The sequence below is a fragment of the Antechinus flavipes genome, chromosome 4 (genome assembly GCF_016432865.1).
Source record: "Antechinus flavipes isolate AdamAnt ecotype Samford, QLD, Australia chromosome 4, AdamAnt_v2, whole genome shotgun sequence".
In the NCBI taxonomy this organism is placed as follows: domain Eukaryota; kingdom Metazoa; phylum Chordata; class Mammalia; order Dasyuromorphia; family Dasyuridae; genus Antechinus; species Antechinus flavipes.
In genome coordinates this window covers 337,863,927-337,887,410 of record NC_067401.1, presented here as the reverse complement: position 1 = coordinate 337,887,410, position 23,484 = coordinate 337,863,927, and the positions used below count along the sequence as shown (strand labels likewise).

Here is a 23,484-nt window from a genome sequence, read left to right as displayed (position 1 = left end):
GAGAACTATGATTTCTAGTACTATTAGCTTCTTTTTCTACATTTCAGTGGTCACTATGGAAGTAGAAAGGTTCATTCAGACTGAGAGCAAATTTGTCTTTTTTAATGGTCTGTTGAAAACAGAGAATCTGTCATTTATTAGACAAAATGAGCACCATTTCAGCTTCCCTTAATTTAGTTGGGTTGATCCTTGACTAGTATTCTGTTTCTAGAATTAAACTAAGCCTTCCAAACTTTAGGTAGAGTCTGTCAGTTTGTCTTCCAGATCATCCTTATTCTTCCCTGAGGCATCAGAGTAGGATTTTTGTGAAAGTTGTTTCTTATGTAGAATAATTCCTCTTTTCCTATTAACTTATTTTAAAAATATTAAGTGAACAAAGAAAGCAGAAAAATACGTTTTAAGGATTTTTAGCTCATTCTTCCTTTGAGAAGTAGAGAATAGTTAGCAAATTTGGGTGCTGATTATTTATGAATGATAATACCAACTAATGGAGCACTGTGATGATTTTCATAGTGCTTTCTTCATAATAACCCTGTAATGCCAATATTATCCATTTTTATAAGTGAGGAATCAGAAGCTCCCAGAGTTGGAATTTGCTCAGGTTAGCTAATTTATTAATGGAGAAAAGAGAGAGACAGAGCCAAGATGGACAGGAATTTGCCCAACCTCTCCCCCATACTACTACAATTTCCTTTAAGTAATAATTCTAAACAAATTTTAGAGCATCCAAATATCCTAAAAGATAGAGTAGAGCATCTTCCAACTGAAGGCAACTTAGAAGCTCAGCAGAACAGGTCTGTGACACTAGGGTGGGAGTCCACTTAATAGGCAATCTCAGTGTAGGCCATGTCAGGATAGCCCCAGCCCTACCTTGGAATCAGCAACAGACCTGGTGGCTTCTAGGCCTCTCAGCCTAGTAGGGACATCAAAGAGGACTGGGAAGGTCATTAGAAAGGTCTGTGGAACCAGTCTGGGAGCTCAGTGCACAATCCCAGCACAGGCCATGCCAGCCCAGTCCTGGCCCCAAACCCGGCCAGGACCCCAGCATCAGCGAGGCGAATCTCTGCCTGGCATGGGGACATCAGGGAGGACTTAAAAGATCAACGGGAGAGGGTCTGTGGCACCAAGGTGGGAGTCAGCATATAGTTCCAATGTAGGCTGCAGCCCCAGCCTAGTCTAGCAAAGCAGGATTCTATTGCTTTAGCAGGCTAGATCTTACAGCCATAGTGGGGAAGGAATACTTCCCAGTAGCTCCAGGGCCAAAAAAAAAAGAGCTTGTGGTCAGATCCCTAGAAGGAAATCTAAAAACAGCTGCACAAAACCCCTGAAGCTTGAGACAGGGCACCCCCCACTCTGGAAACAGAGCCCTACTTTAACAAAGAATTGAAGGCCAAGTAATAGGCTAGGGAAATGAGCAGATAACAGAAAAAGTTTCTGGCCATTGAAAGTTACTATAATGATAAGGAGGATCAAAACATAGACTCAGAAGATAACAAGGTCAAAGCTCCTATATCCAAAGTCCCTAAGAAATATAAGAATTGAGCTCAGGTCATGGAAGAGCTCAAAAGGGAGTTTGAAAATCAAGTAAGAGAGATAGAGAAAAAATTAGGAAAAGAATTGAGAGTGGCGCAAAAGGAAATACAAAAAGCTACTGAAAATATCTTAAAAAGCATAATTGGGGAGAAAAAAAGCATAATTGGCCAATTGGGAAAGGAGATACAAAAATTACTAGTTTCCTGAAAATCACGAATAAAAAAAGAGTACAGATATCATCTATCTTCCTTCCTTCCTTCTTCCTTCCTTCCTTCCTTCCTTCCTTCCTTCCTTTCTTTTTTAAATTAAAGTTTTTTGTTTTTAAAACATATGCATGGATAATTTTTCAGCATTGACCCTTGCAAAAACCTTGTATTCCAAATTTCCCTCCTCTTCCTCCCACCCCTCCCCTAGATGGCAAATAATCCAATATGTTAAATATGTGCAATTCTTTTATCCATATTTCTACAATTATCTTGCTGCATAAGAAAAATCAAAAAGGAAAAAAAAGACAGAGAAAACAAAACACAAGCTAACAACAATAAGAAGAATGAAAACACTTTGTTGTGATCCACACTCAGTTTCCAGAGTCCTCTCTCTGGGTATAGATGGCTCTCTTCATCACAAGATCATTGGAACTAGCATCAGTCATCTCATTGTTGAAGAGAGCCGCATCCATCAGAATTGATCATCATATAATCTTGTTGTTGCCATGTACAATGATCTCCTGATTCTGCTCATTTCACTCAGCATCAGTTCATGCCTCCAGGCCTTTCTGAAATCATCCTGTTGGCCGTTTCTTACAGAACAATAATATTCCATAATAATATGTCATAACTTATTCAGCCATTCTTCAACTTATGAGCATCCACTCAGTTTCCAGTTTCTTGCCACTACAAAAAGGGCTGCCACAAACATTTTTGCACTGTTGGATCAAAGAGTATGCACAGCTTGATAGCCCTTTAAAGCATAGTTCCAAATTTTTCTTCATAATGATTGAATCCGTTTACAACTCCACCAACAATGGTTGGACATCATCTTTCAAGAAATTATCGAATAGTGTTCGTGGAATTGTGAACGGATCCAACCATTCTGGAGAGCAATATGCAACTATGCCCAAAGGACTATCAAACTGTGCATACCCTTTGATCCAACAGTGTCTCTACTAGCCCTGATTCCCAGAGAGATCATAAAGGAGGGAAAGGGACACCCACATGTGCAAAAATGTTTGTGGCAGTCCTTTTTATAGTGGCAAGAAACTGGAAATTGAGTGGATGCCCATCAGTTGGAGAATGGCTGAATAAATTATGGTATATGAATGTTATAAAATATTATTGCTTTATAAGAAATGACCAGCAGGATGATTTCAGAGAGGCCTGGGGAGACTTACACGAACAAGACTATAAATGATCAATTCTGATGGATGTGGCTCTCTTCAACAATGAGATGATTCAGAACAATTATAATGGTCTTGTGATCAAAAGAGCCATCTACATCCAGAGAGGACTGTGCTTTCTGTTGATGTTTGCTTGCATTTCGTTTTCCATCTTAGGTTTTTTTCCTTTCTAGATCCGATTTTTCTTGTGCAGCAAGATAACTGTATAAATATGTATACATATATTGGATTTAGCATATATTTTAACATATTTAACATGTATTGGACTACCTGCCATCTAGGGGAGAGGATAGAGGGAAGGAGGGAAAAATTTGGAACAGAAAGTTTTACAAGGGTCAATGTTGAAAAATTACTCATGCATATGTTTTGTAAATAAAAAGCTTTAATAATTAAAAAAAATTATCAAGAATGTTTTAACATTCTAGAACCAGAGGGTAAAATAGAAATTGAAAGAATCCACTGCTCACCTCCTGAAAGAGATCCTAAAATGAAAATTCCTAGGAATATTATAACCCAATTTGGCAGCTCCCAGGTCAAAGAGAAAATATTGTAAGCATCCAGAAAGAAACAATTCAAGTATAGAAGAGCCATAGTGTAACAGAAGATTTAGATTCTTCTATACTAAAGGACCTGAGGGCTTGTGATATGATATTCTGGAGAGCAATGGAGCTAGGATTGCAACCAAGAATCATCTATCCAGGAAAACTACCCAGGAATCAATTCTTCAGAGGAAAAGGTGCTCATTCAATTAAAAAGAGGACTTTCAAGCTTTTGTGATGAAAAGATCATAACTGAATGGAAAATTTCATATTAAAAAACAGGTCTCAGGAGAAGCATGAGGTGATAATCAGGAAAGTGATTTCAAAAGGGACTTAATAAGGTTTATCTGTTTACATTCCTACATGGGAGGATGATACTTGTAACGCATTGAACTTTTGCATTATGGCAATGAGAGAAGAGTATATAATAATGGATACAAGAGTTGAATCCTGGTCTCCTGATCTTCAGCCTTTGATACTGCCTTGCCTCTTCAGCAGAAGTATTTAATGGAGTATTGGCGTATTCAAGCATTATACTCTTCTAAAGAATATGAACATTCTTTTTGTAAATCATTCATATTTTAATAATTTATGTGCATCAATAATTACTGGTGGGTTTGTTAACTTTTTTGTAATCAAATTTACTCAGCTGTAGAAATATACTAACGCATTAACTTTTGAAAATAACATTGTTTAAGGAAGAAGATTGTGAAAAAGCCTTTTTCAAAATGGATAATGTGCTTATAGATGACCGAAGAATACATGTAGATTTTAGCCAGTCTGTTGCAAAAGTTAAATGGAGAGGGAAAGGTATGTTGTTTCTATTCCTTTTCTTCTCTACTTTGAAAAATGAAAATATGTATGAGGTTCTTAGAATTTGGGCTATTATTAAGGAAAAGAATCAATTTTTCATTCACACACAGTTTATTGTCTAGAATTTAATAAGGTCTTTTCCTGATAAAGAATTATAGTATGATAGAGAACGATAGTAATCTTTTGCAGGCTACTTTTTCGTGAATCCATTTCTTTATAAATTACTTAGAAGACTTATATTTTTAAAGTTATCTTACCAAGTTATACCAACTCTTTTGAAGGAAGACATGTACTGAATCCCCTTTTGTTTTGTGTTGCAATATTCTCTTAAATCATTAGGTGGCAGCATCTGCTTATGTCACTCAAGCTACCTGATTTCAGTCAGTGATAGATGCTTTACTATGTGACCTTTTCCAGTCCAAAGAATGATCTGCCAGAGCTGGGGAATCTGGGTGCTAGTCCTGGCTCTGCCACCATGTTGAGCAAGCCACTTAATTTCCTTGGGCTTTTTCCTCATGTGGAAAATGAGTTAGTTGAGCTGGATTATTTTTACAGTCTCTTTTAGCTCTCAAGTTCTATGTTTAACAAATGAAATTAATAAAAGAAGCTTATAGTTTAGACTTTTGAGGGTTCTTTCATGGAACATTAGCAATTCATTCTTTTTTACTAAATTCTATATTTGTGAACTAATCCAACCATTTTTTTTTTCTTTTCCTAATAAACAGGTGGGAAATATACCAAAAGTGACTTCAAGGAATATGAAAAGGACCAGGAAAAATCTAAATTTGCTCTCAAAGATAAAGCAAAACCCAAACAGGAGTATCCTTTACTATAGCTGGTTAATTAACACTTACTGAGTACTCTCTATATACAGAATTCTAGGTGTTGTGAAAATTGCAAAAGAAATAGGAAACTTTTTTATTTGGCTACAAGATTATTTATAAAATCATAATTATATTCAAAATTATTCTTTGTTAAAAATCTTTTAATACTTAGATTTTTTTTTTTAGACTAATAGCCATTATTATCAGTGGTATCCTAAGAAAAGGTTGAAAGTTACTTTGAGTTTATTCCTTTATCCTTAGTTAGAATCATATTTGATCCTAGATAGATGGGAACCTTTAGAGTAGACTTTTTTCTTCTTTAGGTATTGATTGTAACTTTCATAGTCACCAAATTCTTCTATCTAACCTTAAAACTTTTTTTTAAAACACATTTCCTTCTGTCCTGTCTTTATTGGAGATAATTATTACATGGTCATCATCATCTGAATAAGAATTCTTTATGTAGTTGAACTCCATTCCTAAATTTTCTCATCCCCTTAACTCATTGTCATCCAGTAATTATCATCATTATTATTGCGATAACTAACACTTTTTTATTGAGCAAGTCAGTCAACATAATAGAATTAAAAGAAATTGAAAAAAATAAAAAATTGAAATTCTTCCAAGTTTTGGGTTGAGACAAGCAGGAAGCAATTAAACATGTTATTCATATTATGTCATTTTTGGTGCACTTATTCCTTGATAGATTCATTATGAATCCATCATTTCACACACTACACAGTTTGTTTTTTTGCATCCTCCTGTGAATGGTCTTTTTCTTTCCAGCTTCTTATTGGCAAAAAAGGATCATTTTCCTCTACATCATCTAAATCTTTTTCTACCCAGTATTTTTTAAGGGAAGATTTTTATCTTGATTTGCTTTTTGTGAAAAGCATTTATTGAATTTTTTGCATGTGTAAGGCAGTATGAGGTGTCATAGTAGTTAGTAGCTAGTTAGAAATTAGTAAGTTCTTGTTGATTGATTGTAGGAAAAAAGGGCAATTAAAAAATCAGGATGGAAATGCTGTTATATTAAGATTGGCTAAAATAGTCTTTTATACTCTAGAAGGTACAAAAGATTGATAGGGACATCAGGATAAATTGCCAAGGGTATAGATCAGAGATCCTTCACTTTCATTGTGTACATAGCTTCTTGTGGCAGTCTGTTAAAGCCTGTGGAGCCTTTCTAGAATAATGTTTTTAATTGCAGTAAAGTGAAATACAGAGAATTTTAAAAGAAGCCAATTAATATTGAAATAAATATGTAGCTGCTTTTTTCTTTTCATCCAAGTTCATGGCCCCTGAATTCTCTCCATGGACCCAACACTAGGCATTCCTGACATAGAGTGAACATGCCCAGATTTTTGAATACAAATTTAGGTTAGGACAAATAAATTCTAACTTATTTGAATGTATTGTTGAGAACATCTGTAACTTTTAACCCATGTACCTACTTTTTCATCTTTATACATTCATTACGAAATTGATATATACAATTTTGAAAGCACCCTTAATTGAAAACATGAGAAAGGAAGAGGCAGACTTTCACAAACAATTCTCTTCAAGCAGCCATGTTTTTACAACCTTACAATTGTGTTTATCCTTTGCTGATTACAAAAAGCATTTGACTTGGAAGCATAGACATAGCCAAGTAGCTATCCTCCAGTTATTCTCTTAATATGTTAAGACCATACAAAATTTTTTGATAAATACAGGCAGAGAGGGAATTTTGTTCAATATTCTTTTGATTATTATTGTCAATTGAGGCATAAAATAGGGAGACATATTTGTCAAAAAACCAAGAGCTCTGTTCTTTGCAGAATCCAAATAGAAGAATGATTTCCTAAAGGTGATTGGATGCTCTAATATTTGTTTTGCTTGCAGATGATCATATGTTGATTACAACAAGTTTTCAGGACCTTTTTACTGAGTTTCAGGATTTATCAAAAGAGATGAGAAAACAAAATGACTATGACATAAGTGTTGAAGGGCAGTCTTTTGTGGTCATACATCTGTGTGGGGGGAGGAGAGGGAGGGGTTTAAAGTACCGTAGATGGACAATGAAATGATCCCAAAACTGAAAAGGAAAAAGAATATGTTCTGAATTGAATTGAGGAAATTACCTAGTGCTTTTAATAATAGCAAGCTTACTTTGTGATGTAAAGGCCAGTCTTTTCAATACATATTCTCTTGGTGTAGTGTTCTTTGATTACAAATTTTGGAACACTGGTTCCTAAGAAATCAAAGGTTCAGTTGACCTAAAAGTCAATGGAGAGATGTTTGGTAATCATAAGCAGTCTTATTGGTAATCTATGTGTTCATAGATGGATATGATTGGAAAAGGTGGGGTGGTCACAGTGAAGCCTTTGTGCTTTGCTTGTATGGTGAAATGTGAAAAAGCCTAGAAGTCGGAGGCCCTTAGAATGTTAACATCAGCCTGAAGTATTTGTGGCCAAGTATTGTCTCATACTCAAGGGAAATATTGGAGAGGGAAATAGGTATCTCTGTTATATTTGCTCCTAAGTAGTGATAAGAAGAGCTTATTATAGAAGAATGAGCAGTTTCGAGGTGTTTGGAGAAAGCTAGAACTCTGGTTTTTTAAAGGTGATCTGTAATATCAGAAGACATATTCAGAATAACATTTTTCATAGCTAATTGGATTTAGCATTATTCTAAGAACTTGTAATTCTTTTTTAAAATTTTAGTTGTATTTTATTTTTTCAGTTACATGTAAAAATAGTTTTTTAAAATTTATTTTTGTAAGATTTGGTTTCCAAATTTTTTTTCCCTGTCTCCCTTACTTCCCCCGTGCCTGAGACAGCAAGTAACCTGATATAGGTTATTTATGTATAATCATTTTAAACATATTTCTTTATTAGTCATTTAGTGAAAGAAAAATGAGAACAAAAGGGGAAAACTATGAGAAAGAAAAAGCAAACCCAGAAAAGAAAGTGAAAATAGTATGTTTCAATCTGCATTCAGTCTCCACAGTTCTCTCTCTGAATGCTGAGTACATTTTCCATGCCAAGTCTATTGGAATTGTCTTGTATCAATGTATTGCTGAGAACTAAGTCTATCATAACTGATCATCACAAAATGTTGTTACTATGTACAATGTTTTCCTGATTCTCACTTTACTCAGCATCAGTTCATATAAGTTTTTCCAAGCTTTCCTCAAATCAGTTTGCTCAATATTTCTTACAGAGCAATAATATTTCATTACAGTCATATAACATAATTTATTCAATCATATCTCAACTGATGGACATCCACTCAGTTTCCACTTCCTTGCCAGTATGAAAAGGGATTCCATAAACATTTTGCACGTGTGAGTTCTTTTCTCTTTTTTATGATCTCTTTGGGATACAGACAAAGGGTATGCACAGTTTGATAGCCCTTTGGACTTGGAACTTGGTAGTTCTCAACAGGAAGTGCTGACTCCCTTCCTAGAGGGTTCATTAAGGAATACAGCAACCTCCTTGTCCACTGATGATGTAAGAAGAGAAAATGCTGGCTGAGCTTGTGTGTGTGTGTGTGTGTGTGTGTGTGTGTGTGTGTGTGTGTGTGTGTTCACATTTATTTATTTATTCTGATAGCTTTTTATTTACAAGATATATGCAGGGGTAATTTTTCAGCATTGACAATTGCAAAACCCTTTGTTCAATTTTTCCCTTCCTTCCCCCCATCCCCTCCCCCAATGGCAGGTTGACCAATACATGTTAAACATGTTAAAACATAAGTTAAATACAATATATGTATACATGTCCATACAGTTATTTTGCTGTACAAAAAGAATTGGACTTTGAAATAGTGTACAATTAACCTGTGAAGGAAATAAAAAATGCAGGTGGTCAAAAATAGAGGAATTGGGAATTCTATGTAGTGGTTCATAGTCATCTCTCAGAGTTCTTTCTCTGGGTGTAACTGGTTCAATTCTTTACTGCTCTATTGGAACTGATTTGGTTCATCTCATCGCCAAAGAGGGCTGTGCCCGTCAGAATTGATCATCTTATAGTATTGTTGCTGAAGTATATAATGATCTCCTAGTCCTGCTCATTTCATTCAGCATCAGTTTACTGAACTTCTTTTACAAATTAAATTTGCTGTTCTGTAGAAATTTTTTGACTTGTTATCTTGAAAATTTAGTTGCTTTAGGAGTCTCAAAATTTGGTCTTAGAAACCTTGTGTTTTATTTAACACATAATCAACTCTCAAAAATACCCTTAACTCTGCACTTTAGTGCAAAATATGATCTTGTGCTGGATGAAGAAACAGAAGACTCTAAATCAAGTCACTCACACTCAAGTAAAAAACATAAGAAGAAAAGTCGTCATTGTTCTGAAGAGGATTATTCCACAGTGAAAAATTCTAAGGTACTTCAATTTTTGTTTGTGCTTAGCTTACAGAGAATTGAATACTTAATCTCATCATTTTACACCTCAAGCTTACAAATACTGAATTGAATTGAGGAAATTACCTAGTGCTTTTAATGATAGCAAGCTTACTCTGTGATATAAAGGCCAGTCTTTTCAATACATATTCTCTTGGTAGTATTCTTTGATTACAAATCTTGGAATACCAGTGCCTAAGAAATTAAAGGTTCAGTTGACCTAAAAGTCAATGGAGAGATGTTTGGTAATCATAAGCAGTCTTACTGGTAATCTATGTGTTCATGGATGGATATGGGTGGTTACTCTGTGAGCTACTATCATTAATTATAAATGGATGTTTTTCACTTGATACTTCACCTAGGAAGTGTCAACGGGCAATCACAGCTTCACGAAACTTATGTGAAAACTAGATTTATTAAAAGAGAAGTGAACATGCATGTGGAACCCAAAGATGGCATAATTCTATAGAAGTTTGCATTTTAATAACAGCAGGACAGAGTGGAGAGATAGCAGAAATCTCTACATAAAGGCGGTTGTCTGCATGGAGGAGGAAAAAGGTGCAGTAAAGTGGGAAAAGGACAACTCTCCTTCCTCTTTTTCCCATCCCCCTCAAAGGGAGGAGCCAGGCAACAGCAAAAGCCACATTCTTTTCTCACACTATGAAGATGTGATGGTCTGCTTATTTACAAGGGTCCAAGCTGCATAAGTTTAGACTGTCTGGGGCCTGTCTTGACTCCCAAGGACATGTAGGGAGTCTGGCTTGGAATGCAAACAACACTTATGGTGTAGAGGGGAAGGTGGGTAGTGGAGTAGGGAGTGGGGGCTTTCTCCTTGCCATTCAGGGTCTCCTGCCTATTCTGGGTCCAGTGTTGGCGGAAAGTATGGCAATCCCAAAAGATAAGTTCACAGGACCCCTTAATAGTCTTTAATAGAAGCCAAAGTGACTTGAGCTACATACAGGTTGACATTTTCCTTCATTTTCCTTCATCAGAAACATTTACAACATGCTGAAAAAGTTTGCATTTGTAATTTTAAATTCCTCTCCACATATAAAGCATTCACATATTTAGAGAAAGATGGGCCCAGAAAATTATATTTAACTGTATCACCTATATTTAAAACAAATGTAACATTCATGAAATGTGATATAGTATTGTGGTAGAGAGCAGGTCTTAAAAAAAAACAAATAATTCTGCTTCTAACACTTGGACTATGTAACTTTGAGCAACCCAATTATTCACTCATTACAGGAAAGATAACAATTTTCATTGTTTAAGGGATAATCCTCCCCTAGGTATTTGTTGTGTATACCAAAGAAATCACTGGACTAATAATTGCTATCACTAACATACTAACAGAACCTATTTCACCCATCGTCAAATCCCCTTTTTACTTCCTCTCCTTAGGACAGTAAAAGGTTCATGAAAGGAAATAGTTTATATTTATTGTTTTCATTTAACCTTGTTATATATAGCACTCAGTAACAAATGGCATAATAATCCACACTTGAAAATGGTACATTAGAAATGGAAATCTGTGATACTTTTTTTCATCACAGTTCAAAACTGTTTCAAATACTGTATGCATGGCAGTATTTAAGAAAGATATTTTGAGCACCTACTATGCACAGAGAATATATTAGGCTTTTGAATATAGAGATGGTATCTCTGTCCTCAAGGTCTCTGTCCTCAAGGCAGGTTACTACCATTCCCTATGTGAGTGAGTAGGAAAAATAAAATGTAAATGAATAATGACAAAGTTGTTTGTGGTAGGTGAATAAAAATGGTATAAAAATGCTCTGGGAATTTTATGAAAGATTATATTTGAGGGACTTATGTCCCTCAGAAATGGAAGAGGTGGGCCTTTTAGTCAAAGAAAGAATGAGTTTGGGATTTAGGATTTAGAGCTGGAGAGGTCTTGGAGATCTTGTCTAACTTCCTTATTTTCCAAATAAGAATTGGAGTTGCGATTTGTCCAAGATCATATATCTATGTATTATTAGAGCCAGGATTTGAAACTAAGTTCTCCAACACCAAATTTATCTTACTGCTGCTACTCTATCCAATGTGGGAAAGTCCTTGCTAAGTATGGTTAGGGAACAATGAATAAACCACTTGATCTGAAATACAAAATGTATAGTTGGGAATGTTAGGAGATGAGACTAAGAAGTATGCACCAGTGTTTCAAGTTTATACTTCATTTTATAGAGATTCATTGAAGGTTGTTTTTTTTTTAATTTATGTTATTGAAAAAACAAAAGGAATACAAAACAAAACATTGTCACATGCCCATCAGAACATCAGGGTGGATTCAAAATTATCAGTTGAAGAAAATATGCAGTAGTAGAAGAAATTATATTCATGACTGTCCATCTTTTCTTTACTTCCTCGTAGGTTGTTCTTTTGTTTTCTACTGTGCACTCTATTTGCTTTATTCTTTTTTCCCCGCTTTCATCCCTTCCATTTGTAACAGGCTATAGTTAAGCAAGGATATATTTATGTATACATATATAAATACACACATACACACACACACACACACACACACACCAAACCCCCTTCCCTATGCATATACATATATATACACATATCTTTCCTATCTCTGAGAACTCTGCTTTAATCCTGCTCCTTAACTTGCTTTGTTATTACTTAATCTCTTCCTACCCAAGGATACCTCCCTTGTTTTTTTCTTTCACTTTTGCTTCCCCATCTACACATTTTGGAGGGTGCTATACCTATTTAACCCATTCCCTATGTGAGTAGGTTTTCAGAACAAGCCTTCTCCCTCTAATGCCTTTGTGTCTATTCTTCCTCTTCACCTCATTTACATAACAATGACTATTTTTATCTTAACTGCCCCAATCTTTTTTTTTTTTTTTGAGCTACCTTATTGCTGATATCAATCTTAAGCATGTTAAATACATATCCATGTAAAAACCATAAATTTGTCTATGTTAAGTTCCTTGGAATTGATCTTTAATATTGGCCCTTATATGTCAAATTTTCTGTTGAATTCAGGTTTAGTTGATAGAAAGTCTTGAAAATCTGCAAATTGAATGTCCATTTATTTTTTCTTATTCAATATTATGGCTAATTTTGCTGGATATAATATTTTTGTTCACAGGCCTAGTTCTTTTGATTGTCCATAGATATGATTCCAGGACCTATGGTCTTTTATTATGGCTGCTGATAAATCTTATATAATTCTAATAGTAGTTCTGATGAGAGCTCAATTCCCAGTGGTGATGAAGTTAGTGGCAATAAGAGAGTTGTTAAAATCCCCTTTTTGGTCAGCTGCAGGTTTAAAATGAAAGAATTCACTTATTTCCGAATTATTAATTGCAAAATGAAAATTTATTGTTGGATAGAAATCAATTTGCTAAGAGACTGACTTCTATAGTGGCAGAGTCCTATTTGGGAAATGGAATCTTGCGCTGAGAGAATGCCTTCTCAGCGGACAGGTTCTAGAAAATTGTTTGGGCCCCTTCGAGGAACAAGTTCAGATACTGCCCTTTAAAAGGGATCTTGAGACTTCAGGAAGCCAGCTTAGATGCTTATCAGTTTTCAGCCTGGATCTCCTATTGGAATTAATAACACTTCAAAGGGATGCTTTTTGACCAGGATTTCTAATTGAGTCAAAGGCTCTGGAATACTTATCTGGGGGGATATGCCTTCCCCAAGAAGGGCTGAGACTCCAAAAGGATCGCAAATCAAAAGGAAATACAGTTTCTTAAAGGGAAGACAACTTCAGTAAAGGGAACAATTTCCCTCCCCTTTCATCTCCAGTGTACTTGTATTGTTTTTTTCTTGTTTCTTGTAAAATGTTCTCTTTGATATGGGGATTTAGAAATTTGGCAATGATATTCTTATATTATTTTCCACAAAAGATCTCTTTGAGGTGGTGATTGGTAGATTTTTCTACCTCATTATGTATCATTTTTTCTTCTTAATATATCACTCCAGGATAATTTTCTTGGATTATTTCTTCCCTGGTGTTATCCTTAACTCCTTCCAGCCCCTCACCTCTCCCCTGACATGTTTAGGCTGTCCTCAGCCCCTGAGGTTACTTTCTCTGTGTGCCCCTTTCTCTCCTCTGACAGGGCTGCAGACCTAGCCCATCCCCTGACACCTTCTACCTAGACTATTACACTGGCTCAGTGCTTGGTCTTCTGGCAGAAGTCTTTCCCCGCTCCAGTTCATCCTTCACTCAGTTGTTAGGAATTTTCCTAAAGCTCCCATCTGACCGTGTCACTTCTTCCTAGTCAGTAAACTCCAGTTGGTCCATGGTCAGATGTAAAATCTTGTTTGGCATTCAGAACTTTAATAACCAGACAATCCCAAACTTCTTATATTCATCCCCGCTTCCCTTTCTTCTTTTCCCCCCATACTCTGCACTCTAGTGGCATGGCCTCTTTGGTTTTCCTTGAATAAGATCCTGCATATCCTGACTCCAGGCATTTTCCTTGGCTGTCCCCCATGCTGTCATTCTCTCCCTCCTCCTTTTCACCTTTGGCTTCCTTAATATTCCAGCTCATATCTCATCTTCCATGAGTCCCCCCTTTATTCTAGTTCCTTCCCTCTGTTCCTGGTTTGTTTTTTTTTTTTTTTTAGCATATATTTTGTTTGTATAAGTTCTTTGCATATTGACTCCCTTATTAGACTGAACTTCTTGACAGTGGAAACTGTCCTTTGCCTTTCTTGGTATCCTTAGTGCTCCTACATAGTCAGCACTTATTAAATGTTTATTGACTGATAGCTACATGTAATTCATATTTTCCTATTCCTTTTATTTTAATTGTTGAGTAATTTTGTAAGAATGTTTTGACTCATATTTTCATATTTTCTTTTTTTTGTTGTTTTCTGAACTTAACATTGAGTTTGAAAACTCATATAAATTTAATTTTTCCATCTCATGTCTTTGGTCTGAAGATGACTAAGATATTAAAATTATTTTTACCTATGTTACAGGAAATGAGTCTTTTGTAGTACAGTCACATGGCAGGATAGGGTGATGATACAGTAATGAGTTACAATTCCCTGTTGTGGTTTTCATTGTTTTGCCTGCATTTATAGGGGTTTGATTTTCTTTTTGTTTGGGACTCCATTTTTATCTCTATAGAATCCTGAAGTGTAGAGTAGCTGTTAATAGCTTATAGTTATACTTTTAAGTGGGCTTTCTCTACACTGATTCCAGACTGTATGCCAAATTTTGCTTTTGTTTAAAATTTATAGAGTATCTTAGATAGACCAGTTTGATTTTGCCACTTCATATTTAATAATCTTTTTGTATTTTTTTTAAGCTTTGTTATATATCTGGGCCACTAATGAATTTGTTTTTCTGGACTCATATATATATATATATATATATATATATATTTCATATATATATTTCTTCCCCCAAAAAACATAATATATATATATTATGTTTTTTTGGGGAAAAAATAATAAATGCTTAAGAGAGAGGAGAAGACTAAAGAAGTGACTGAAAAATTGTAGTGCTACTTTATGTACTTCATTAATTATGAAATTAATTAAACAGCTACTTACCAAGTTAAATTAATTGTATTGGTATTTCCTATTTTGCTTTTACAAGTTGTTTTTTTTTTTTAAGTGACAGCTAGTTTCAGGAAAATTAGGCAAAAAAGGGAAACAATTATTCTAACAATTTCTGGAAGTGCGAAGACTTCACATGAGGTCTTGAGAATGGTTAGGCTAATTAAAACTTAAGGTTTGCTAAAAAATTATCTTCAGCAATTTCTATCAATTTAGAAACAGTATTAAAAAAGAAGATTCTCTGTCATAATACTCTTTAACTATGTATCTATCCATGGCATCCTGAGTTTCATCTTTGTAAAATGTCAACAGTTTGTTATGTATTTTAAATACTCTGCTTTTATGTGATCATTAGCTGTAAGTACTTTTCTTAATGTTATTTGCTGTTTTCTTTTTCTAAACTATTTCTCTGTTGCCATCAAATATATAATATCCATTTTAGTCAATATATAGCCTATCACAGGAAAATGTCTAAAGAGATGTATAAAGACCTTTAAAAAACTAAAGAATATTCACTTGTTTTTATGTGGGAAACTGTCTCAACAATGGGAACAAAAAGTGCTAGGCATATACTAAGTATTCAGATACTTGTTGAACTGAATTGAAATTTGGATTTTGGAGTAAGGCTTTATTTTTTCAACATCTGTGATATCCATAATGTTAAAAAAAAAAAAGTTGATATCTTTTGTTTTTGTCACATTTATTTCTCAATCTTTTTGCCTCACATGTACAGAGAGACATCTCTTATAATACTTTTATTTTGGTATTATTCTTTCCATTTATTGTATGCTATAGTATCAACAATTTTTTCTTTTTTTCTTTCTAATTCTTTTTTTTTTTTTAACTGAGGCAATTGGAATTAATGACTAGCTCAGGGTCACACAGCTAGGAAGTGTTAAGTGTCTGAGGCCAGATTTTAACTCAGATCCTCCAGATTTCAGGGCTAGTACTCTATCCACTTTACCACCTAGCTGCCCTTATCAATTTTTATATTGAGGAAATTTCACACAGCTATAACTTTGATGCCTTCTTTTAGATCTATAATCTTTTAGATCTTTTAAATTTATTTTTAGATTTATTGTTATTATTTTTTTTTGGTTTTTAAGATTATAGATCTTCTAGATTTTTTAGGTTATAGATCTTTTTTTAAATCTATAATCACTCTATTATCATATTATCACCCCTTTCCCCTCAGTGTTCTCCAAGGCGGACTTTTTATTCCACTTCAATAAACACTGAATGCCTATATTCAGAACCCTAGAGAAGATAGGAAACATATAGTATATAAGACATAATGTGCACACATACACACACTCCATTCTAATGACCATTTCTTTGGCTGTGTGTGTATCTGTGTGTAAAATTTCTTCAACCTCAAAAGTCTTCTTTCTCTCAAAAAACCAATACACTAGAATTAGTAGAGATAATCTAAATGAGAATAAATCTTTGTACCAAATATCTCTGATAAAATTTTCATTTTTAAAGATACAGGAATATACAAGATACATTGATTAAGATAAGTAATCAAAGTATTCAGTGACTGCAATACCATAAAAGAAAACAAGACTAAAAGACTAAATCCTGATAAGCAAATATAGTCCCAGAGACAGATGCTGTAACATACTTTCTGTTCAATCACTAATGTGGAATCTACTATTCAGGTGTGGTCATAAAGTAGCTTAGTTTTGATTAAGTGTTAAGTTTTGAGAGGAGGGGTCTATGAGAGAGAATCTCCACAAAAGACTATCATTTAAAAAATAAAAGTCATCAATATAACTAAATAGATACTTTTTACACAAACCTAATATAGTTTATGGTTTAATTTATGATTATATTTATTTATATATTTGAATACTTCCTGATGTTTGCCAAGTTGAAGATACATTTTAAAGTGCATTAAAAATAGGCTAGAGGGGCAGCTAGGTGAAGCAGTGGATAGAGTACCAGCCCTGAAGTCAGGAGGACCTGAGTTCAAATTTGGCCTCAGACACTTAACACTTCCTTGGCTGTGTGACCCTAGGCAAGTTACTTAACCCCAATTGCCTCAGCAAAAAAAAAAAAAGGCTAGAAATCATTCTTTTTACAAAGAATTACTATTTTCACAGTATATATTCTAAGTAAAATACACAATTTCCTCTATGACTTCTATATATTTTTGGATATTTGCCAGATTGTCATATCAGAGGAGAAGAAAATTTATGTGAGCATGTGTGTTATACCTAGAAGTTCTCTCAAATGCTAGAATTTGTTTTGATGGAAGAGAAAACTAGGATTGTAGATATAAAGAAGAAAGGCTCTTCTTCCAGGAGCTCACCGTAATTGGTAAATTGGGAGCGAACACTCAAATGTAAAGTCTCCTACTTCAAATTCTCCTTTCACTACATCACACTGAAAAAAGAAATCACTTAAATGGGATTCTGACTTACTGTCTTAACTGCAGATTTCCTAGGGGACACACAGCTAGAGTATGTATTGTTTTCTTGGCCATAAGGCCATATATCCCTCTTTCCACTACACCATGCAGTCTGTATGTTAAACTTTAAATTGCTGTATCCTCGTCAACTTTTATGATCCTTGCTATATTCTTTCTGAGTGTTTTATAGAGCACAGCAGCAGGATTATGGCAAAATTTCAGCGTTTGTGTGAAACCATTCAGTATTGTCTAGATGGCTTAGATCACCATAGCATTTTTGATTTTAAGCTTTGACGTTTTGTTTCTACTAATATATTTCAAGAACAAGTATCCTCATGGACCCATAATCAATAGAATTCCCATGGTCAGACTGAATCAAGGGGGAAGGCAGTCTTGACTGGAGTTGGCATTTCAGAAATTTAGAGGAAGAAGAGAGAACCATAACCTTTTCAATTCTTAGTCATTTTGCTGAGATTTTAAATTTTAATTAGGGATGGAAGTTGGAAAAAGACTAGGGAGGAGAAGGTTCTTTATTATTTGTATTAGTCTAGTTCTTAATTTGAGGTACTGATTCTTTATTTAAATTAGTTAGAAATAAAGACTAAATTTATCCCTAGGATTTCTCTTGGTTAATATATATCTAAAAACTTAATTGTAACCTGACCTCAGATATTTACTAGTTGTGTGGTTGTAGGCAAGACACTTAATTGCTTTGTGTCTTGGTTTTCACATCTGTAACTTGAAGATATTAGTAGCACCTACCTTTCAGTGTTATTGTGAGGATCATGTGAAATAATGTGTGTGAACACTTTGTAAAACCAAAGTTATATAAATGCTGGTTGTGACTATTATTATTATCATTATTATTATTATTATTATTATTGGTATTGATAGAACCTCTTTAACAATGTTAATACCTACATCAGAGCCATTCTGTGCTAATTCTTGTTGAGTTCCTATTAACAAAGCCTATTTGAAAAATACCACTATTTTATGGTGTATTTGTATTTCTGTGAGACATAGAACACTTCAGTCTCTGAAGAATTTAAAATGAATATTACACAGAAGGCAGATAGTGGGTAGGAACAGACTACAACATGTAATCAGTGCTTATGAAGAACAAGACTAAAAGATGTCACCAGAAGAATATATGACAGCAGGAAAAGATGCCAACTGGTGTCTTTGTGACTTCAGAAGAAAGAGGAAAGCTCTAGCCTGTTCAGTGGACCCTCCTTGGGAAATTGATGGGAGGATCTGGAGTCACATAGGATGGGCAGGAATTGGTAGGTTGAGTATACATCAGTGGAGGGAATTTCCCACCACAGGCAGTCCTTTCTCTATTTGAATATTGGGTACTATGCAAAATGTCTCCCTAAAAAGCCTTTGTGGCTCCTGTAAATTTTTCAATTTTCCCTTGGCAGGCTTCCAGCTGGGAATGGCATCATAGGAGACATGAAGAAGAGTATTGTAAAGAGAAGCGGAAAAGTGAAAAAAGGGAACGGCCTCAGAGCCGCAGCCGCAGCCGCAGCCGCAGCCGGGATAAAGATGTCTACTCTGGCAACAGTAGATCTAAACACCGAACAGAACACCGTGAAAGAGAAAGGGATAGAAAGAGAGACCGAAGCAGAAGTCCAAAGAAAGTCAGAGACAAAGAAAGATCTAAGCACAGGTGAAGGAAGACCCAGCAGAAAATGGCTTTTAAATTTTCTCTAGTGTGACTTATCATGCTAATTAAGGACTTATCCAGTCACAAGAATCAGAGACTATTCTTATCTTTTATCTGCTTAAATCTTTCACTGGAACTATCTAGACATTTTCAGTGAATGAAAAGTATACAGGATAGTGAAAGACTCAATAAAAGATTTTTAAGATTTTCTTTGGTATGTTAATTTAGTTCTAAATAGTAGTAATAATAAAATAGCTGACATTCACATGGTGCATACTTGTCAAGCACTGTACTAAGTGCTTTCTAATTATCTTCAGAACTCTTATTATCTCCATTTTTACACATGAGGAAACTGAGCCAGACAGGATAAAATGATTTTCCAGAATTACACAACTACTAAGTGTCTAAGTTCACATTTGAATCTAGGGCTTCTGACGTCAAACTCAGAGCTCTATCTTCTGTCCACATAAATGGGGATATAAAGACAAAAGTGAAATAATCTCTCTCCTCAGGAATCTTAGTCTTATAAAAATGAACACGTACACATATAAATATATGTAAAATAATTTTGGTGGAATTGAGTTTATTTAATTTATTTAGGGGGAAAATCAGAAAGGACCTAATATAGGAGGTCCTAATATAGCAAACTAGGAATGCTAAGAATGAAGGGAAGAGAGAGTGCACTGTGAGCTTGGAGGTGGCAACAGCCTAGATAAAGGCTTTGCAGTGTTGTTTCTGAAGAACAGAAAGGAGGTAGGCTCTGAAGAGCTTGAAGTGCCAACATTACGTTTGCCTTATATCAGTTTGAAGGAACTGATCTAGAGAAAGACACAAACTAATAGAAGACCATTTGAGAAAGAAATCCCAGACACTTTTCCTGAGCACAGAGTATGTATGTTGTGAAAGCCCTTGCTGTGGAACCTCAGAAAGTTTCTGGTCTGCTGAATCTTTTCTTAAGCTTGCTTGCCTCAGAAGAGCCTCAGTCCCACTGCTAGTGAGCTATTGCAGATGGGGTGCTATAATTCATGAGAATGGTTTTAGATGCATCTCTTGAATACCTAGGGGCATCCAGGTGGCACAGTGGGTAGCTTGCCAGGCCTGGAGTCAAGAAAACTTATCTTCACTACTTCAAATCTAGCCTTTACTTACTAGCTTTGTGATCTTGGGTAAATCATTTAACTCTTCCCTTTTTTTCCCCATAGTTTATCATCTTCCCCTCCTTCAGTTTCTTGCATAGCAATCCCTTGATGTCCTTAAATTTTACTATCTGCAACATAGCTCTTACATGTAAAGTTGGTCCAAGGGGTTGCTTTCCCCATTTTTTTATCTTCAGTGCCATTTTTTTTTTTGTTGTTCTATGAACAATAACAGAGCTTATGACATTCAAGTGGAAGTTTCACTAGTTTTTATGGAAAAACATTTTTTTTTACAAACCTTTTCTAATTTGGCTTCTGTTTATTTCCTCTTTCAATAATAATTGCCAGAAAGGACAATGAAGACAATATTGGTAAGTACTGATCTATATGCCTATTCATCTACTAATTTAAAAAGTCAACAAACATGAAGGAGAACATGTTAGTAGGGAAGTATCAGGCTTTCTCCCAAGTGATAGCTGATAATGGACCATTTTCCACAATTTTCCTTATTTCACAATTGACTGGAAGAGAATATCAGATCCCTCTATGCTTATGTTTTATTGGAACATGAAAAAGTAATGGATTAAAATGTCATAGACTCTTTCTACAAGTGATCTCTTACAATCATTCAAGATTCCTTGAAATAATACAGAAATAACCTTGTTCACAAATATTATATAATATAGACATAGCATAAAACAGGGACTTGTCTGCTGTAAAAGTTGTTTCTTGTTGTGATGGGTAAGAATTGGCACAAAACCCGGGTTAAAAATCCAGATTCACGAGGAATTCCTTGTGGATGGTGAATTTCTCTAAGATGTTTCTTTTGTAACGGTTTTGATGACATTTATCCCTAGAACACTGCAGTTTCTTGAAAGAGACCTGTTCTTCCATCAGTCAAAATTTTTCCTGATCTTCCAAAAGATTGAAGGATGTCCATTGCACAGATCACCACATGTGTTTTTGTGGACAACCAGTTGCCCTTGTTTCATCAGTGTTCCATCATTTGTGGACCTGGAGATGAACAAGAGAAGAGAGGGCTGGATTGCCTTAGGGAAATTGCCATGTTCCTTTAAAAACTTCAAGTTTCCCATGAAGACAAGGGCCCATCCTTCTAACCAGCATTCTAGCAATAATTCTCCATCTCAGTGAAACATGGAATGCTACAGTTTTCAAAGAAAAATGAATATCACACAGAAACAACAGTAATAGGGGAACTAGGTGGCACAGTGGATGGAGTGGCAGACCTTGAGTAAGGAAGTCCTGAGTTCTAATTGGACTTCAGACACACTAGATGTATGACCTGGACAAATTACTTAACTCTGCTTGACTCAGTTTGCTCATCTGTAAAATGAGCTAGAGAAGGAAATGACAAACATTCCATTATCTCTGCCAAGAAAACCCCAAATCATATAGCTTTTTTTCAACAATGAGACAATTCAGGCCAGTTCCAATGATCTTATGATGGAGAGAGCTATCTACATCCAGAGAGAGGACTGTGGGAACTGAGGGTGGATCACAACATAGCATTTTCATTCTTTGCTGTTTGCTTGCATTTTATTTTCTTATTTTTTTCCATTTGATTTGATTTTTCTTGGGCAGCAAAATAATTATAAATATGTATGCATATATTGGATTTAACATTTCTAACATGTTTAACATGGATTACTTGCTACCTAGGGGAGGGGGTGGGGGAAAGGGGAAGAAAAATTGGAACACAGGGTTTTGCAAGGATTAATGTTAAAAAATTATCCATGCATATTTTTTGGAAATTAAAAAGCTTTAATTAAAAAATTCCCCCCCCCAAAAAAAAAAGATTGTATCTTAAGAAGAGAAGCAAGGCAGGTTTTATAGTAAAGATGAAAAGTAGTGGAAAGCTAGACAACTCTATAGGTACCCTTAAAATGTCAGGAGGAAGTGAGGAAATCCTCGAGCATATTAGGTGGAACTCCTGTATCATGGGTAGGTTATCATGCATCATCATAGGCAACTTCCAAAGCAGTTAGATCATTAATCCACTTGAATATTTTTACTTTTGCTATTTTTGAGAACATGATTGCCTTCCCCAAAATTTTTTGATCCTTCTTCAGTCCCTGGTTTTTATTTATGTTAGCAACTTTTTCTAAAAGTTATTTATTGAAAACATTGTTTAGTCATTTTTGTCATGTCTGACTTTTTGTGACCCTATTTGGGATTTTCTTGGAGATTTATCATTTCCTTCTCCAGTTCATTTTACAGATGAGGAAACTGCAGTAAAAATGGTTAAGTGACTTGCCCAAGATCACTCAGCCAGTAAGTGTCTAAAAGTTGGATTTGACTCTATCCATTATGCCATTGAGCTGCCTCCTTTAAAATTTAAATTTAAACAATTTAAACATTGGAATGACCAATGTTTAAAAAAACTGAGGACATCCCCTATCCTTTGCACTTGTGAAAGGGCTCAAATTTGAAGTACAAAGATAATAAAATAGATGAAGTAAATATGTAGCAAAGGGAAGCCTTTTCTCCCTTTAAGGAGTCCCCCACCCAGTCCACTCTGGGGTAAGACCCAGCCAGTGGACAAGTTGCTCCCTTGGTGGCAGGAGAGTTTTTCTAGGCTGCTGGGTGGATTCACCGCTGCTCTGGCTCAAGTAGGAAGCCCCTTGGAGCTGGCTTCTTACCGGACTTGTTTCTTGGAGTGAGCAGCAGACTTTTACAACTCAATGTTGGGCCTTTGATGCCTCCTCATACTCACAAGTCCAACCTAGTCTGTTAGCTCTCCAGCTAGTCATTCATTTTAGTTCAAGAAAAAATAAACACAAGAGAAAAAAAGACTTGGGTATCATTCCTTCATAGTTACAGAGCAGCCAGATGGGGAAGTAATGGAGCTTAACTATTGCCTCTTTTCCCATCTGGACATTTATAGATCTTTTATCTCCTCACAAGAAAACTGCCAAAGTACAGAGCAAGAAATTGAATTTTTATATTCATGCTTGGTTCTAGCTTAGACTCTATTGCAAGAATTTTTGGTATCATGGTCCTTTTAGGCAGTTGGGTGAGTCTATGGATTCCCAGAATAATGTTTTTTAAGGTGTAAAATAAAATGAATTAAACAAGAGTGTAAAGGAAACCAATTATAATGAACTATACTCTTCTCTCTGTCTCTCTGATTCTTTATTTTTGTCTGTCATAGTTTCCTTATTGCATAATCACTGTCATTTGACTGGGAACTGGTTCCATAT

The 23,484-nt window shown here is 35.2% G+C and overlaps 1 protein-coding gene across 1 annotated transcript in view; it reads left to right on the top strand.

The window, feature by feature from the left end:
* The window catches only part of PPIL4 (peptidylprolyl isomerase like 4), a 36,406-nt gene extending 17,071 nt beyond the window's left edge, over positions 1–19,335 (top strand). The window contains exons 10-13 of the mRNA XM_051997922.1: positions 4,167–4,278; positions 5,007–5,100; positions 9,346–9,478; positions 18,883–19,335. Coding sequence (XP_051853882.1) covers positions 4,167–4,278; positions 5,007–5,100; positions 9,346–9,478; positions 18,883–19,134 — 591 coding nt within the window. The 3' untranslated portion in view covers positions 19,135–19,335. The remainder of the gene's footprint in view (positions 1–4,166; positions 4,279–5,006; positions 5,101–9,345; positions 9,479–18,882) is intronic.
* Positions 19,336–23,484: the final 4,149 nt, after the last annotated feature.